The sequence below is a fragment of the Mercenaria mercenaria genome, chromosome 6 (assembly GCF_021730395.1).
Source record: "Mercenaria mercenaria strain notata chromosome 6, MADL_Memer_1, whole genome shotgun sequence".
In the NCBI taxonomy this organism is placed as follows: Eukaryota; Metazoa; Mollusca; class Bivalvia; order Venerida; family Veneridae; genus Mercenaria; species Mercenaria mercenaria.
In genome coordinates, this window is record NC_069366.1 from 64,811,529 (window position 1) to 64,831,364 (window position 19,836).

General features: G+C 36.2%; 1 protein-coding gene across 2 annotated transcripts; it reads left to right on the plus strand.

The window, feature by feature from the left end:
- The first annotated feature begins 3,394 nt into the window (after window positions 1-3,394).
- On the plus strand, window positions 3,395-18,659 carry LOC123548567 (glycoprotein 3-alpha-L-fucosyltransferase A-like). 2 transcript variants are annotated; one of them, XM_045335930.2, is made up of 5 exons: window positions 3,395-7,297; window positions 10,185-10,262; window positions 13,346-13,434; window positions 15,101-17,058; window positions 18,026-18,659. In XM_045335930.2, the coding sequence occupies exons 2-4, from the start codon at window positions 10,223-10,225 to the stop codon at window positions 16,166-16,168; spliced, it is 1,197 nt and encodes a 398-aa protein (XP_045191865.2). In that variant the 5' UTR covers window positions 3,395-7,297; window positions 10,185-10,222; the 3' UTR covers window positions 16,169-17,058; window positions 18,026-18,659. The 2 variants fall into 2 exon arrangements, with proteins under 2 accessions (XP_045191865.2, XP_045191864.2); XM_045335929.2 differs by lacking the exon at window positions 3,395-7,297 and having other exon boundaries at window positions 9,866-10,262; window positions 15,101-16,569.
- The last annotated feature ends 1,177 nt before the right edge of the window (window positions 18,660-19,836 follow it).

A 19,836-nucleotide genomic window follows, 5' to 3' on the forward strand; every position in this document is an offset into this window, starting at 1 on the left:
GACCTCTCTAGAGGCCATATATTTCACAAGATCTTCATGAAAATTGGTCAGAATGTTCACCTTGATGATATCTATGTCAAGTTCGAAAGTGGGTCACGTGCCTACATAAACTAGGTCAGTAGGTCAAATAATAGAAAAACCTTGTGACCTCTCTAGAGGCCATATTTTTCATGGGATCTGTATGAAAGTTGGTCTGAATGTTCATCTTGATGATGTCTAGGTCAAGTTCAAAAAGTGGGTCACGTGCCTTTAAAAACTAGGTCAGTAGGTCAAATGATAGAAAAACCTTGTGACCTCTCTAAAGACCATATTTTTCATGGGATCTGTATGAAAATTGGTCTGAATGTTCATCTTGATGATATCTAGGTCAAGTTCGAAACAGGGTCATGTGCGGTCAAAAACTAGGTCAGTAGGTCTAAAAATAGAAAAACCTTGTGACCTCTCTAGAGGCCATACTTTTGAATGGATTTCCATAAAAATTGGTCAGAATGTTCACCTTGGTGATATCTAGGTCAAGTTTGAAACTGGGTCATGTGCCTTCAAAAACTAGGTCAGTAGGTCAAATAATAAAAAACCTTGTGACCTCTCTAGAGGCCATACTTTTCATGGGATCTGTATGAAAGTTGGTCTGAATATTCATCTTGATGATATCTAGGTTAAATTTGAAACTGGGTCAACTGCGGTCAAAAACTAGGTCAGTAGGTCTAAAATTATTAAAATCTTTTGACCTCTCTAGAGGCCATATTTTTCAATGGCTCTTCATGCAAATTGATCTGAATGTTCACCTTGATGATATCTAGGTCAGTTTCGAAACTGGGTCACGTGCGGTCAAAAACTAGGCCAGTAGGTATAAAAATTGAAAAACCTTGTGACCTCTCTAGAGGCCATATTTTTCATGAGATCTTCATGAAAATTAGTGAGAATGTTCACCTTGATGATATCTAGGTAAAGTTCAAAAGAGGGTCACGTACCTTCGAAAATTAGGTCAATAGGTCAAATAATAGAAAAACCTTGTGACCTCTCTAGAGACCATATTTTTCAATGGATCTTCATGAAAATTGGTCAGAATTTTTATCTTGATAATATCTAGGTCAAGTTCAGAACTGGGTCACATGAGCTCAAAAACTAGGTCACTATGTCAAATAATAGAAAAAACGACGTCATACTCAAAACTGGGTCATGTGGGAAGAGGTGAGCGATTCAGGACCATCATGGTCCTCTTGTTTAAACAGAACCTGTTGACGTGATGCAAAGTTTCAAAACCTGGCTTTCGTGGAATATCTACGTTTCTTGTTGAAGATATATACACAAATGTACATTCATGTATTTATTATAAGGGTATTTCATTTTTTATATTTTTTTTCTCTTTTTTAGCTCACCTGAGCACAAGGTGCTCGTGGTGAGCTATTGTGATCACGCTGTGTCCGTCGTGCGTGCTAGTGTCAAGTCGTCCGTCCGTTGTCAATATTTGTGTTTAAACGACATCTCCTCCAAAACCAATGAATGGATTTTGATGAGACTTGGCCATAATGTTCCTTGGATGGTCATCTACCAAAGTTGGTCAACCGGTTCCGCTTGGTTGCACATAGGGGCTGCCAGAGCTAAAATAGAGAGAAAAAACTTCAAACGACATCTACTCCTAAACCGATGGTCCGATTTTCAAATAATTTCACACAAATGGTCCTTGTCACCCTCTACCAAGATTTTCAAATTGTACTGATTCGTCCAAAAAAAAAAACAAAAAAAAAACATGGCCACTGGAGGGCGTGGTCACTTTTCCCTATATGTATATAGTGAAAACTGAAAATCTTCTTGTATGAAACTGCTTGCCCGATTTTAGAATAATTTTACACAAATGGTCCTTGTGTGACCTTCTACCAAGATTGTTCAAATTATTTTGATTCGTCAAAAAACATGGCCGCCAGAGGACGTGGTCACCTTTTCCGATATGTATATAGTGGAAACTTTAAAAATCTTCTTGTGTGAAACTGCTAGTCCGATTTCAAAATAATTTTACACAAATGGTCCTTGTGTGACCCTCTACCAAGATTGTTCAAATTAGTTTGATTCGTCAAAAAACATGGCCGCCAGAGGGCATCGTCACTTTTCCCTATATGAATATTGGAAACTTTAAAAATTATTCTTGTTTGAAACTGCAAGCTCGATTTTAAGATAATTTACACAAATGGTTCTTGTATGACCCTCTACCAAGATTGTTAAAATTATTACGATTCGTCAAAAAACATGGCTGCCAGGAGGCATGGTCACTTTTCTTCTCTGAATCAATAATAGCTAGAGCCTTGATATCTGGCGTGTGATATCAGATTTGTAATGTCTACCATAATTGTTCAAATTATTGCCCTAGGTTCAAAAGTGTGTGTGACATCTACATGTATATAATATAGACTAACATAGAAGAAACCTAACTCTGTACTTATAGAAACACACTTGAAGCCTTGTACACAGGTGAGCGATGTAGGGTCTATGACCCTCTTGTTTTGTATTTTGTATTCTTAAGCTGAAAATAAATGAAAAAAAACAAAAACAAAAACGCACCAACATTGTTGATTTTTTGTCAATCTTTGAAAACTTTTAGCTCCTTAATCCACATTTGAAGAAGTCCCACCTAGTTTAGTCGTGTCTTTGTGTCCCTCTAGCTAGAACTTCTGTTTAGAATGAAATTCAGTATAAAGAGTAAGCAATTCGCGAATCAAAACGAGACGCGAATCTGTGACTTTAACTTACTATCTTTGGTTTACTTTGTATATATATCTTTCGTGTATTCTAGGCATACTAAGGAAATAGAGATCAATATAATTGCACCTTTACTAATCCTACCAGGTGTTCTGTATTACAAAAGTGCTTCTATTGTGACATTTTGATACAAGCAAAACTGTATTATCTGCACTATTATTTACTTACTGGTACTTCATTTTATTATTGGCTTGTTAAAAGTTAATTTTTTACCATATGTAAGTTGACAGAATCATAGGAACCATGTTTTGAGGGGTAAATCAAACAAAATTGAATAAATCCTAAATGTTTTTGTTGTGCAAAAAAGTATGATATTGTGTCTAAAACAGTTTTCGTTTTCCACTCAATTGTATAATTACAAGGGAAGTAAAATAATAGATATTTCTGCTTATAAGTACTAGCCCAAGGCAAGAGTTGTCATTCTTTGTGGATCACAACTTTAAATTAAAAATTTAAACTTCTGTTATTGATATTAACAAAACTATCATAAATTTCACATTTGTGAAACCATTTTTGGTTATTTCAAGGACTTGGAAATCAATTTCTAGACTTTATTTAATGTATTACTATAATTGAAAATTTTAAGGTCTATCTCTATGTATTCTGCTTTTAAGTTGGAACGTGTGGGTGGGTGGGGGGGGGGGGGGGTCATTGAATAGACCTGAAATTATCAGCTCTCTGTCCCTTGCTTTTAGAATGCCATTTAGAACTACAAACATCTACAATTAATTATTTAAATCCACATCGTGACAAGTCAACGGCACAGTTTTTGAATATTTGATACACTAATGAGCCAAATAAAGAATTTACTCGCACACTCACTAATCCTAGCGCGATACTTAGATTTGCAGTAAGTCCTAAATGTGATTCATACCCATATAGACATACAAAAATAGCATTCATGTGGTTCTTATAGGTGTCCACTGTAGTACGGAATCAAAATGAAAAAGAATAAGTGGAAGAATTATATAATTTATTGATGTTGACATTCTAGGTACGTGTGGACGATTATGGGAGATTGGTGTACGATTTGATTCATGATCATAAAATCTTTGTATAAACTTTATTTATTTGGAAGTGGATACCATACTGAAAAAAACTCTTCGAAAATTTCAATTATAATATCGTTTTAGTGGAGAGAGCTGGCATTTCAAATGATCGAGTTAACTGAGCCAAAATGTATTTACATTTCAACATAGGATTTTCCAAGTATTAAAAGTTTGGGCAAATATCATAATACCAGTCCATTAGAAAAGGAAAATCAACCTTATCGATTCAAATTCAATTCAAATTTATTCAGGCATAAGATCACTTATGAACTTATAATAGATCAGTAAAAATACATGTTTACAATAATCAATATATTGAACCATTTTGACAAAAAAAATTAAAAAAGACTTTATTATAAACATGCTGATTGATGCATAAAAGATTTAGTCATGTAGAAAAGAATGACCTTAACGCCCGAGATAACCAATTAAAGTAAAACTATTCAATTATTTCCATTAGGGTCCCATGATATCCCTGGTTGTCAAATAGCGTTATGAAGTTTATTTGAAAACACGACTGCACATGAAAAATATCGTAAGATAAATCGACGATATTCTTAATGCGTTCAAACTCTTTAGCCCACCATCATCAGATGGTGGGCTATTAAAATCACTCTGCGTCCGTGGTCCGTCCGTCCGTCATTCCGTCCGTCCGTCCGTTAACAATTTCTCGTTATCGCATCTCCTCAGAAACTACTGGGGGGATTTTGACCAAACTTTGTCAGAATGATGTATTGGTACCCTAGTTGTGTCCCTCTGAAAATCAGACTGATTCAACAATTTATGAGTGAGTTATGGCCCTTTGTTTATTTCTATAATTTACATAGATTTATATAGGGAAAAACTTTGAAAACCTTCTTGTCCAAAACCACAGGGCCTAGGGCTTTGATATTTGGTATGAAGCATCATATAGTGGTCCTCTACCAAGATGATTCAAATTATTTCTCTGGGGTCAAATATGGCCCCGCCCTGGGGGTCACATGGTTTATATAGACTTATATAGGGAAAAACTTTGAAAAACCTCTTGTCCAAAACCACAGGGCCTAGGGCTTTGATATTTTGTATGTGACATCATCTAGTGGTCTTCGACTAAGATTGTTCAAATTATACCCCTAGGGTCAAATATGGCCCCGCCCAGGGGGTCATATGGTTTACATAGACTTATATAGGGAAAAACTTCGAAAATCTTCTTGTCCAAACCACAAACCCTAGGGCTTTGATATTTGTAATGTAGCATCATCTAGTGGTTCTCTACCAAGTTTGTTCAAATTATCCCCCTAGGGTCAAATATGGCCCCGCCCTGGGGGTCACATGCTTCATATAGACTTATATAGGGAAAAGCTTTTAAAATCTTCTTGTCAATAACTACAACATTCAAACTTGGACCACATGTATATTTTTGAGTGGCAAGATGAACCTTGACATGAGTTGACCTTGATTTTGACCTAGTGACCTACTTTCACATTTCTGTAGCTACAATCTTCAAAGTTGGACCACATGCATAGTTTTGTGCACCGGAAAAAACTTTGACCTTGATTTTGACCTAGTGACCTACTTTCACATTTTTGAAGGTACAGGTGTCAGATTTGGACCATATGCATAGTTCCGTGTTTCAAAATGAAATTTGACATTGATTTTGACCTAGTGACCTACTTTCACATTTCTCAAGCTACAGCCTTCAAATTTGGACCACCTGCATAGTTTTGTGTACCGATAAAAACTTTGACCTTGACATTGACCTTGTGACCTACTTTCACATTTTTAAAGGTACAGTCTTCAAATTTGGACCACATGCATAATTTTGGTTTCGAAATGAAATTTGACCTTGATTTTGCCTTCAGATTTGGACCACATGCATAGTTTTGTGCACCAGAAGACACTTTGACCTTGACATTGACCAAGTGACCTACTTTCACATTTTTTGTAGGTACAGGCTTCAAATTTGGACCACATGCATAGTTTCATGTTCGGAAATGACATTTGACCTTGATTTTGACCTAGTGACCTACTTCCACATTTCTCAAGCTACAGCCTTCAAATTTTGACCACATGCATAGTTTTGTGTATCGAAAAAACTTTGACCTTGACATTGACCTAGTGACCTACTTTCACATTTTTGAAGGTACAAGCTTCAAATTTAGACCACATGCATAGTTCTGTATTCTGAAAAAAAATTTGACCTTGATTTTGACCTAGTGACCTACTTTCACATTTCTCAAGCTACAGCCTTCAAATTTGGACCACTTGCATAATTTTGTGTACCGAAATGAACTTTGACCTTAAGATTGACCTAGTGACCTACTTTCACATTTCTGTAGCTACAGGCTTCAAATTTAGACCACATGCATAGGATTGTGTGCCGAAACAAACTTTGACCTTGACATTGACCTAGTGACCTACTTTCACATTTTTGAAGGTACGGGCTTCAAATTTGCACCACTTGCATAGTTTTGTTTACCAAATTAAACTTTGACCTTAAGATTGACCTAGTGACCTACTTTCAAATTTCTCAAGCTACAGCCTTCAAATTTGATGCACATGCATAGTTTTGTGTACAAAGAACTTTGTCCTTGAAATTGATCTAGTGACCTACTTTCACATTTCTCAAGCTACAGCTTTCGAATTTGAACCGCATGCACAGTGTTGTGTACGTAAATGAAATTTGACCTTGAGCTAGTCAATAAGTCTTGAAATTTGGAACACTCAAAAATGGCAGATTGGTGGGCGCCAAGATCACTCTGTGATCTCTTGTTTTCATTTCTTTCAGGCTTTGACATACGCATGTAGGAAGCATTCAGATTAATTTGAATTTACACAAATGTTGCTTAGATTCTATACCTAGCTATTAGGATTACGATAGGGTTAAACTTGCATTAATAAAAATTTCTTCCTGATTCCATGTCTGTGTGTTTTTTTTTTCTTTTCCTTTTTTGGTGTCAAAGACTTAACTAAGGGAAATCTGCCAGTTCTCAATACCATCCTAACAAGAACCCTGAAAATACTTCAAGGCTTTCCTCATAAACAAAAACGGGATTTTCGCAACGTGCAGATATTCAGTGCGGCCAGGTTTACCTTAAAACCCATTTTAAACCCATTTTAATGCAAATTTGAAGACTATTTATAATACGTTTCAGTTGAAACAACCAACTGTATGAATATAAATATGAAAATCTATGGTCAAGTGAACAGAAGTTGACCTCATGTCAGATGAACTGAAGCGATGGTATTTAGCTTGGTTGTTTCTTTTCGTATCATCTTCTTTTTCCTTCGAGTGACACTCTGAGTGGCATGGATGTGTAGACCAGACAGAAGATCTATCAGTACGATTCACCAGACGGCATGCGGAGAAGACTCCCAAGCTTCTTAAGCCCTACGCTCAACGTAAGGGAAGAGAGGGGAGGGGCATCAACACCAGCAACGAGGGACCAGCCTGCATCATGTGGCGACCAACCGCCCTTGTGAGGGCGAGCATGCAACCTGCAACCACGCCTCGGGTAGGTCTCTGTAGTTTATGGTTTCTTTGGCCTTGACAGTGACCAACTTTTGGCTTCAAAATTATTTGAACGTTTTGGCTTATACTCTATGGGAATTGCGTAAAATTTATTCACCACCGGCTTCGAAAATTATCTTTAAGTGCATGCCTGGTGACATGCCGGAGATATATACTCTTACATAGCGTAATGCTTTACTATATCTGAAAGGGCGGGAGGAAAGTTATTAAACTTAAACACTGACCGTCATCGTATCATACCATAGTACTGTGGAAACACAAAAATGAAAATGTAGGTTCGTCTTCTTAGGCGCTACTGTCTTACAATTAATATGCGGGTTCGTGAAAATGGCCTGTACTTGAACCTGCAGCTATGAAGATACATTGATTATTGCCTTTCTGAAACGACGAGATCTGTAGCAAGTCATCGGATAACAGATTTGATCAACTTTAACACGGGTACTAAACAGTGCCTGCGGTACCGCCTGTGCCGACGAGGATTGAAGGCACTTCGCTTCCTGTGTCGCAGGTACTTCGTCAATGTTTACAGAACGAGCGAGATCGGTGAGTGATTTTTGTCATTTTGTTACTGCATGAAGCATTTTTTCTAAATTCGGGGAATAAATAGATCCTAATTTTTCCATTTTTCGCGCATTTGCGCGTAAATCGGGGGTCAAATGGGCATTATTTCACTCGTGGAATGAATTTTACATAAAATAGGACACTTTTCATGCTAATATTTGCATGTTTTCGAGTTGTTTACGTGAAAACGAAAGTAGGGTGTTTATTCTGCGGACCGCTTTTCGGCAATATGAGGGTACCCGACTTCAGCTGGCATACTATTCAACACCCCTTTTTCTTTTCGTTTTCTTGAAGGAAATGTATGGATATCTTGTGGAAAATAGGTCTACGACGGAGTGAAAATCTAGAAACTGTAACAAAATTGTTCTGAAGTAGCTGAATTTTATATTAATTTTTTTTCATTGGTTTATAGCCTATACCACCATAATGGATGACGTAAGAAAGGTTTGGTCCCTTTTATTTTACAATACTATAAAGTCAATTTATTACAGTATCATGGGGGCATTTAGTTTTTGCCCTTCTGTTTCTCTGTTCTTCCACTTGTCTGTTTGTCTAGTTTCGGCCAAATTTATGTCCCTATACTTTTTGAAAGTGCATGCGGCAACTCGAAGGGGCTGCGGCATCGTCGAAATGCATGCGGCACTTTTCCAAAATTGGCATAACGTTCAAATTCGGAATTTTCTGGACACATTTTATGTTTAAGCAACTCACATGTCATTTATAAATATAATTTACGACGGCAGAGACGACATCGTTTGGGTCAGCGAAAAGAAGTGAGTCTAAACAGTCACTGATGTGAAAAAAATCACGTTTCATTCCCAACTTATTTGTCCTTGCATTTCTAGAAAATTGGCCATTTGCCACAAATTTTAGCATGGGTATGTACATAAGATACATCTACACCCCGCTACATTCCCCGATTTTTGAAAAAATGCTTCATGCAGTAACAAAATGACGAAAATCACTCACCGATCTCGCTCGTTTTGTAAACATTGACGAAGTACCTGCACAGGAAGCGAAGTGCCTTCAATCCTCGTCGGCACAGGCGGTACCGCAGGCACTGTTTAGTACCCGTGTTAAAGTTGATCAAATCTGTTATCCGATGACTTGCTACAGATCTAACTAAATTTCGAACTTTAACCTTCCGTGAAAAATGGCGATTTTAGTGTCGATGATATATAAGAACGTATATCGTCCTCAAATATTTCAAAAATATTTTTTTTTTTATATTTAAGTATTACAGCTTATTATTTTTAGATTTAAGTATTACAGCTTATTATCTGACCTGGTCGTAACAAATTAACAACTGGCATGCAGAAGAAAATGCCAAAAAATCCCCTGTAAAATGTATTGTGCTCAGTGGTTGTCACGCATAGGCAGGCCCATTTTAGGTTACAAAACCTTACCTCATTTTGAAGAATTGTCGTAACACTGACATAAAAGAAAAGCCAGGTATGCTCTGAAGGAGATTTTTCCTATTGCATATACTTAGTTAAAAATTATAATTATTTTTTTTTTTCAAAAAATAACTTATGTTCCTGTTAAGCTGTTAATCCTGCTTAAGTCGATGCTATGGGATGTGCGGGGTGCTCTCATGAACGTCCTGAATCAAACAAGCATACCGAGTCTGCTATTCTCTTACTTTGGCTCTTTGCTATGATTCCATTGGATCTTCTCATAGATTTTATTATTATCCGAAAGCCAAACTGAAAATTCGAAGAAGCGACTGTTGGCGGTTTCTATGCATACGTTTGAAATTGACCAGTGGCAAAGCGTCAGTCCAGAGAATGGTCACGTAATTCGGCTTTAAATTCTTGGATTACCGTTAACGATGTACGGAACGTCATACAGCTTTATTTTCTTTTAATAACATATATGCGTACAACTTCCATTCACACTGCCTTGATGGAATGGTTAGAACAGTTCCTTGTCTAGAATTGACCATGCTCTGCCAGTTAGAATTTCCAGTCGACCATATTTATTTTGAATCGATCGAAGTGTATGCATAGAGCTCTTGTATTTTGTGCAAATGGACAGAAATGAGAACTTACGCAAGGCTTGGTAGATTTTTTCTAAATAACGGCTCAGACGAAAGAAACGGAACATGTGTTTACCTTAAATACTCCGCAGAGTTATCAGTTTTGATTATGTAGACAGATGCTGAAAACCACACTGAGAGCTGCATAATTCTGCGAGTCAGTGCATAGACAATACGGTGATAATTGATGGATGAATATTCGTACTGAGAGCGCGCCGATCAATAAAACAGTGATGCTAGCATAATACACGTAGTGTTTTTTTTTCTTCAGTTTTGCAGTGAACTATTACTGAAAGGGAGGGATGCCTAATGTTGCGATATAATCCAATGCGATCAGCTATCAGCAGACGTAAGTTCTTAGTGAAATTTATGGTAAATTCAATTCGGATCAGTCAATTTGTGGATCAGCTGGGTAAATATATCACTAGACTAACTGTACTAGTCTGTCGATAATTTTACTTTATTATAATCACGGGGGAGGAACTGTTACACGAGACTCGGTTGTGGAGGATATCATGTTACAGATTTAGGATGCTTATGTTACAGTATTTCTGGATAACGTTACAGCATTCGGAGGATAATAATAGCTGTCGGTATTTTGTTTGCCAAAAATGTGGTAAAGATTTATCTCTTTTTCCAAAAATAAAAGTTGTTTTTCTAGATCAGTGATATGCACGTCTGTTGAGACATGGCTTAACCTGCGAAACCCAGTATATTGATGCCAATCAAGCGTTTTATGAAAAAAATCGAAATTTTGATAGAAAAATATCTAAAAGAAATTGATTAAAAGATATTCCAACCGTATTTCATGCAAATTTGCATTGATTAAAACCCTCTTTAGGCATGGACTTATAAAACGAGGTAGAAAAATTACTGTTGATGTAATATTTCGTGGTTTTATAGAATGTTGCAGATTAGCCGGATATGTTACAGTTGTGGGGTGCTGCTTTTGAATGTGTTACAGATTTAGGATGATACTTTTTCCTTCCTCAGGATTCTGTTGTTAGATGTAAATACTGCTAAACAACATTTATTTTGTCATTTGAGGCAGTCAGACATGTACTAGAGTGGCGTTGCTGTAACGACGTTTAAAAACACAGGAAAGTCCACCTAACGGGAGAAGATGTCGGTTGTGATATGTCAAGAATCACATATGATGAACGTTGATGATACAAGTTATGCAGAGCAAATCTCCCTTCCTTTTTCATGCAAATTGACCGATCGTTTGAACAATCTCTAAATACATCGGTTGTTAAATGTTTTTCATAACCTCTAAATAAATCACCAAAGATATCGCGGAGCGAAATCGAAAAATGTTTTAAGTGTGTATATTATTTATATTCACATAGATTAGTTACTTTCATTCAAATCTAAAAGGGAGTGAGTTACTATGTTTAAAGGTAACTCCTAATTTTTAAACAACCCGAATTTAATGTGCTCGTGCTCGCGTTTACGCAATGCCTACAGTCCTGAGACATGCCTTCTAATGGCGCACAGTCCTGAAAAGCCTTGCCACCGTCATACACACAAAGACAAAGACGCATATACTTTTAGATGAAAATCCTGAAACATTATCCATTTTAACTATGAACTGCGTTAAAATCCTCTGTTAAATGATTTAGGCTCCTAGCTGTGACCAAACAGATTCAATGCTTCATATTAGCCTATTTGATTGTGCATGCTTGCCAAATCTTCATTGCGCAGGTGCATATCTGCTTGTAGGCAGCTACATGCCTGCAGGCAGACTATGATTCGATGGTTGTTCCAACAGTAAACACGTATACATGTTTAACAAAAAAGAATCTTTTGTTATTTGAAATGAAGTTTTATTGCACATGTGCGAGTTGTCGTGAGAAAAGCCAATTAATTTCTTAAGTTCTCCATTACCGATTCCGAGAAGATATTTTCTTTTAAGCTTATTAGTAATTGAAATCGTTGATAAGACACGCATTGCCAAGCTCTTCTGAAGCTAGGGCACATCGTTTGCTAGCTTAATACATGTAGCATAAACAGGTACTATTTATGAAAGAACAGCTTATTAAAGTGCAAACGACGATTTAATGCGAATTTGTGATTATGGTATCATATACATTAGATATAGAACACTAGCTTTCATTGAAAATGTTTATTATATCATTTTATTATATATAGCTGTTGAATCGATTTAGAATTTCGAAATTAGAAAAAAAATGCACTTGGTATAATATATTTGTTACATCTTACAAAAAATCCGCATAATTCATGGTATCTAAATTTATTTGCTATCCTGGTATTGTATATTGTCAAAATGTATTCCAAAAAGTATCATCCTAAATCTGTAACACATCCAGAAGAAGCACCCCACAACTGTAACATTCTATAAAACCACGAAAAATTAGACCCACATTGATTTTTCTACCTCGTATTATAACTGCATGCCTTAAGAGGGTCTTTATCGATGCAAATGAGCATAAAATATGGTTGAAACATATTTTAATCAACTTCTTTTAGATAATTTTCTATCAAAATTTCGGATTTGTCATTAATGCTTGATAGACATCAATATACTGTGTTTCACGTGTTAAACAATGTCTCAGCAGACGTACATACCACTGATCTAGAGAAACAATTTTTACCTTTTGCAAGAAAGAGATAAATATTTACTATTTTTTGGCAAACAAAACACCGACTGTGATTTTTATCCTCCGAATGCTGTAACGTTATCCAGGAATACTGTAACAGTAGCATCCTAAATCTGTAACATGATATCCTCCACAACCGAGTCTCGTGTAACAGTTCCTCCCCCGTGATAATATATCTTCATTTTCAGTTTCTGTAAAATGCTATCTTTATGAAGTAACTGAACCAAAAGGAAATACACTGGAACTGTGGTAGGTTCAGCATATCGTTGAAATTATCGGTTTTTAATGGTTTCTTTTTCACACGAAACAGCACTTTGCGCTAATTGGCATACTATTGCGCGAATGTTATATCATGCAAAAATATCAGAAAATTAAATCGATATAAAGCATTTACATGATTCCGTCTACTTCCAATAAAACACATGTATATTCTCGGCACAATGGAGGCGGGCATGCCACAGAGGTGTATGTTGATCGTGAAAAAATGACTTCGCGTTTCTTGTTAAATTTTTTAATATTTGAAGGTATCTTTTCTTGAGTGTATAATGTACAAGTGTGCCTTGCTCATACTTTTACAAAGGTTATTTTGAACTTGGCTCATATTCGTCAAGATTTGAAGCCGGATTTTAACGACACTTTAAGGTAAATGTAACAAAAAATGTGCAAAGTTTCAGCGTTGATGATTTATCACAAAGCAAGCAGCAGCAATTTCAATTTTTAGAGATTTAAAGTATAAGTCTATACGGGGATGAATACAGATCCATGCCATTGTATTATAATTATTAAGCGGTGAATACGGTAATACTTTCAGGAAGAAAATTTCTGCTGTTTATAGTGGGCCTGTCGATGTTGTCAACATATTTGATCGTTGGAATGGTGTATAACGTGCCTAAAGTTGATGTAAGTACTATAAAAATATTCTGCTGTCGAACTCTTGCACTTGCAGACTGTTGTATAGACTAGCCACTAGACTGATAATAACTATATTTCTATATTTTTCCCTTTTTTGACAGATTCAATTTCATAGAGACAAAAACCAGTCTATTTGAGAGATTTTCACACAGGACTGATGTTGAAATTATCATATGATATTTGACATAGAATATAGACTGGCTCAGTTCACTACATTCAATCATAAAAATGTAAAAAGATATATCATAGTCTAGGAGCTAGTCTAACTGTTGTAGAGTATGGAAATTTACAGAAAATTCAATGATAAGTCAGTAAACACTAGTCAGCACATGTAAAAGATTTTGGAGAATTTGGTTAAAGAAATTCTAAGGCGATCCGTTGGAAAATAAAATCGAACCAAGCGAAATAACAGTAGGGTTGGTTTGTATGACATTCACGATCAACACGCATCTTCTTGTCACATCCGCCTATACATTTTTTTAGCCGAGAATCAAACAAGTGTGTTTTATACGGATTCATGGAAATGCTTTCTATTTATTTTCTAAGTGTTTTTTTTTTTTTTTTTTTTTTGCAAAATGATTTGATTTGTATTTTCGTACTGCAGTATGCAAATGTTCTGCTCAGCCCGGGGTTAGAGGGTGTGGACAGCAGCTTACATTTCCACTACCGTCCGTGAACAAGCTCAGTGAAACCGAACATGCAGCACTTTAATTTCTACTTTTAAATCAGGGCGACCTGCGGATATGTTATATTTTAAGCATTGCTTTAAACAACACTTCATAATTGAAATACTTTTTAGAAAGTAGATAAATCAATCGTATATGAAACAAACGCATGCAGGAAATACGTTGAAGCATTTTATGTTACTGAAAATGAGTAAATAGTGACTAAAATTGAAATGGGAACACTTTTATATTTCGCACATTGAAACCAAGCTTTGACAATTCCCGAGTTTATACACTGGCTGGCACCAGACAAGAAGGAAAATGCCATTGTACATGTTTTATAACCTGCCAATATGTGCACTATGAGAACAATGGTACTAACTGGCATTACTCACCTAAAAAGAATGAGTATTATGCATATTCAACATTTGGTAATTTGTCTTCCATTAGACTAGTCACTAGATAGATTATAATCTCTTCCTATTGAATGTTTTTTATCACAGTAACACTCAGCTAATTGCCTTAGGGTAAACATACACAATGGCATTTTCTTTCTGGTCTGGTGCCAATGAGTTTTCACGCTCCATGTAAACATTCCAACGAGAGTTATATGAAAAGTCTATCGGAACTATCAGTATAGGTGTATTAGGTATAATTAATAATTTATCTAGCACTAATTAAGAAAAAGCATAGAATTTTTCGGAGTAGTTGCTTTAAGACTTTATGGCTGAACAATCTTGACATTGCACTAATAATAAGGCGTAAAAAAGTGTTTTGTTTCCTGTATCCTCCTTTCCAAGCATAGAACGAAACCAACTCGGTCTCACTGAATTTGTTCATGAGGGAAACAAATGTACAACACTCAACGAGTTTACGTCATTTAAAAGTTTTATTTTTAGAATGATTCGAAAATCAGTAAACCTGGGTTAATTCCAGCTCTGTGATTTTTACTAATACGGGTTTTCTGTTTATTTTTATTAATTTTTTAGGAAGTGAGTCAATGGGAAGAAAAGACGTGCCATAATTATAGCAGACTACTAAGGGAAACAAGGAACAATAGACGAGATCACAAGAAGTATCTGATCACGTGGTACAGCGTGTCTCCTTACATAAAATGGCGACCAGAAGCATTGGCGCGTGGGTTTAAAATGTGTAAATATAACAATTGTGAAATGTCCTTATGTAAACGAACTTCAGAACATAGTGACGCTGTTATATTCAATGGAAGACGTCTTCCGGAAAACTATGAATTTAAACGTCCTTTTGGACAAATATGGATCTTTGCAGAAGATGAAACCCCGTATACTTACAATTTTGACACACAGCAATGGAAATCTAAATACTGGCGATCTGCTTTTAACTGGACAATGACATACGACAGTGAAAACACTGATATCTATTTACCTTGTGGTGACATTTTGAAAAAGAAAGCACGGGATTCTCGTGATTTCAGAGGTATTGCTAGGAACAAAACACGAGATGCATTGTTAATAACTTCCCATTGTAGTACGGAGTCGAAACGGTCAGAATATGTGAAGGAACTACAGAAATATATTGATGTTGACGTCCTTGGTGCGTGTGGACGCAAATGGGAGTGTGGCAAACTATGGGTACATGACGAGTGTTTTGAAATCTTAAACACCACGTATAGATTTTACTTAGCATTTGAGAATGCACTTTGTCAGGGCTACCGTACTGAAAAATTCTTCGAAAATTTCAATTATGACATCATACTGGTGGAGAGAGCTGGTATTTCTAAGGATGATATTATTGAGCCAAAAGACATTTATATTTCAACCTCGGATTTTCCTAATGTTGAAAGATTGGGAAGGCATCTTAAGAAACTTTCAAATGATATTGATGAATATGCTGGTCTTTTAGAAAGAAAAAGTCAATACTATTCTCCTGGTTTTCACGAACCATATCAAATGGCGTTATGTAATTTATGTGAAAAGATGAATGCGCAAGAAAAATATCATAGAGAAATCAATGATCTAGTAAATGAACATGCGCGACTGTTAACTTTCTGTAAGGATCCCACAGATATAAAAGTGTAGGTTAAGGGTATGTTGAGATGGGAGTGAACGGATTTTAATTGGTATTTGAAAAAATACTAATAAAAGAACGAAAATAGAAACTCGAGTCTACATGCCTTATTTTAATCGGATGTTTTGAAACTTAACCAATCAATGGAAACTGTTGTATTTCTTATTATTGCTTTACCAAGATTGGCTGCATACTTCTGGGTGCTTCATGCTCAAAATAGTGAGATAAATTTATGTCGGAATTCACATACATGATATGTAAAAAGGTAACAGTTTATTAACGTGATTGGTCGGATTAATGGGAAACCATGTTAAGCATTTGGATTAGCCATGTGAAGGATAGTACACGTATAGTACACGTATAACGTATGGCTGGACAAAGATATCCCACTAATTGCACGGCACCTTAAAAGGTAAAATATTATTTTAATCTGGAGTGGACTTGCTAATACATCTGGTAGTCACAGGCAAGAATTTTTAGAATCAGACTAAGCCTTTTCCGATCTCGAGTTGTCAAAAAATGAACCAATGTGAAGCTTAGAACTTATTGCTGAACAGTTCGTAATTCAGCGACAGATGACGAGTTTCAAGAACTTGTGTCGTTAAAGATCAATAAAGACACCACAAAGAATACTTTACGATCATTAAACAAACTTTATTCTTTGCGAAAAAAAAACAAAGACACACGGCACTGAAATGTAAAACAAAAATAAAAATGAGAAAGGTTACTTTCAATACCAAAGCATGAATCTGTTGTGCACAACCTCAACTTTCTGGACAAAGACATCACACATGTTCAGTACATTCATATATGATTAAGCATATGTTGGAAAAAAGACTGTGCTCTGGTGTAAAAAAGCAAGGACACAAGTTCGAAGCTACGTTTTGCACGCTGCGCACAGGTAAGAACATTCTCGCATACCTTAGGTCTACCATGGTTCTGTGTCGAACCCCTGATGGATGAGAGTGGAGTAAGACAGGTAGATCCTATAGTATTCAATGTGCAAAACGAAAGCAAATTATAGGATACATTTGTATTCTGTATAAAAGATGTTCGGCATAAAAGATGTTAAAGTTCTGAAATCAACTACTTTCTTTTATGAATGTAAATTTTTTGGTTTACAGGGTCAGGACGAGCACTGCATCCTACGGGATAAGCTAATCAGGCCACAGGCGCTTAAAGCTCTGTCAAATATAATTATGTCTTATCTTATCCTACCCACATAGTATATTAAACTAAGTGCAGATCTATGATCTTGTCATGAAACCTAACTTGTATATTTTTTTATTGACTGAGCTTCAAATGCCTGTGATCAGATAGAACTTGGTGAAGATGCAGAGGGACTGTTGATAAAATCCATTCGTGCAAAATGTTCGTTAGCAGAATTTTCTCTTGAAAACATTTAACAATATTGTTAACTAGGTGTTCTAACTGTATTCTTAGCTGATGAAGTTGTAAAATCTTAAGTCAACAGTGGCTTTTACCAGTGAAGTTGTACTGTTGTAACAACGCTTCCGCCACAGCTTCCGACATGTTCCGTCACAGCTTCCGACATGTTCTGCCACAGAAACTGTGCCACAGCACCCGACATGTTCTGCCACAGCTTCCGACATGTTCCGCCACAGCTTCCGACATGTTCTGCCACAGAAACTGTGCCACAGCTTCCGACATTTTCTGCCACAGAAACTGTGCCACAGCTTCCGACATATTTAGCTGTAATTTCCTACAGGTCAATTTATTGACTTTCAAATTAAACAAGTTATTGGTTCACAGGAGCTTTCGATTTACTAACTTGGCAGTTAATGAAATATTTATATTTGGTAAGTTTTCTCATAATGAAATGTAACTTGCCTTTTTTTTATTTTCAGAGGACCAAGATGTTTGGCGATACAATTCCTATAACAACGAAAGGATTTTTTATAGAAGACAAATGCTCAGATACATGATACAACATAGATGCAGTCCAGTAGAAGTAAATACGTTTAACACATGAAGGAAGTAGCTGAGCTGGAAGGGAGGCTTAAAAGGGGATTATTCGAGTCATAGTGGAAAAATAACCGTTATAACTAAAGTTTGATAATCTTGCATTCGATGAACAGTCAGTAATGTTTGGAAGTGGCCAGACGACTACAGTTGCAGTATAAACGATCCTCCGATACAGTATTCGAAAATTGATTTCTTGTGACATAGTTTTTAAAGGCAGACGGTATTTATGTAAGATTTGGCATTTCATTAAACAAGTAATTGATATTTCCATGAGAACACATACTGAGTATATGGATTTCACGGAAGAGTTTTTACTGCTCAGTCTTTTCTTGATACTTTGCTCAAATGATGGATACCTTTTATCTCAGAGTGTGTTCTAGTTTAAGCATCACTATATCTTCTTTAGATTTACATATCTTTATATGTGATAACGTTGTCCAGGCAAAAATGATAATTACAGAGATGTTTTAATTTTGGTGATGTATTTTTGTCTCATTACACCTGTGAGTTATCTTATTGCATATGTTTCTCATTTAATTACGATTGCCAGAGATCGATGTCGTGTTGAACATGCAAGTAGATGTTATCAGTATGTTACCACAATTTTCCAGTTATATTTGGCAAAGTTATGAAACGTTAAAGTATGGCTGTTGCATGTTTTAGACGGTATCCTTCATTGATTACGCCTGACGAAACATGTGAGAGACTCGAGTATGGGGAGTTCTTAAAGTAGACTAGGACTGAGTTACTTTAATGTCTGTCTTCTGATCTGTTCCGTCGGACTTAAGTTAAATGATGATTTTCTTGATTATCTGCCCTTTGCAAAGCCACTGAGTACAAGCTAATATGGTTCGCTTGGGTTGCTGTAGTCTCCCCGTACATTCAATCATTTCAGATCGTTCAGTGCGACATTTATGTTGTTTAACTGTTTCTTTTAAGTTTTACAGCTTGAATACATCGGCCAGGGCGGTTCCAATAACCACACTTTCATAGTTTAGGTATTGTTAAGTCATCGTTTGGGAATAACACATTCTATTTAATTTTGTCCTTTGTCAGTTTCTTTGACATCCATATCCTTGGATACCCTCCGTTTATTCCACATTGTTTCGTTCGGCCCATTGTTTTCTCGTATATGGCTAGACTAATATTTTAACTGGGAACCATACGCCTTTCCTTGGAATTGCACTCTACTAGTGCATTATCGAAGGTTCCATATACACCGCCGAATGAACACATTTACAGATGTATATTAATTGTAATTTTGCACGTGTAGCTTGTGCAAATGTTGATGTCCGTTCAACTTAGGGGGCTAGAGTGCGTGGATGAGCAAGCACCATTCCGTGGTGTTTCGCCACTGACCGTTCCAAGGCGGTGCCCTGCTGTGTTTTTTCCGGCTTCGTATATATTTGTGTCTGTTTATTACCTTTCTTTCATTACTATTGCAGTCGTCTGTGTTATGTGTTGTGTGCACTAACTGTGTGTACGTGTATACATATACACATTCCCAAACATCAAGAAGTGCGTTGTGAGCCGCTGCGTTCTTTGAATGTGACTTTTCCTGCTGGACTGGTGTCCTTTTTTGTTATTCTTTTTTTTTTAGTTTTTAAACAATCTTTCTTTTTTGTTTCTCTTGTCCACCTTTAATGACCATCATAATTATTAGTTTGTATCATAATTTAAAGATACCTTAAGA

What these genes read in the sequence shown, in the direction of transcription:
- LOC123548567 (XM_045335930.2), top strand. Translation starts at nt 10,223, where the DNA reads ATGTTGCGATATAATCCAATGCGATCAGCTATCAGCAGAC. An exon ending in GCGATCAGCTATCAGCAGAC is followed by an intron (nt 10,263 to 13,345) that starts GTAAGTTCTTAG and finishes TAATACTTTCAG; the next exon opens with GAAGAAAATTTCTGCTGTTT. An exon ending in ATAACGTGCCTAAAGTTGAT is followed by an intron (nt 13,435 to 15,100) that starts GTAAGTACTATA and finishes TTAATTTTTTAG; the next exon opens with GAAGTGAGTCAATGGGAAGA.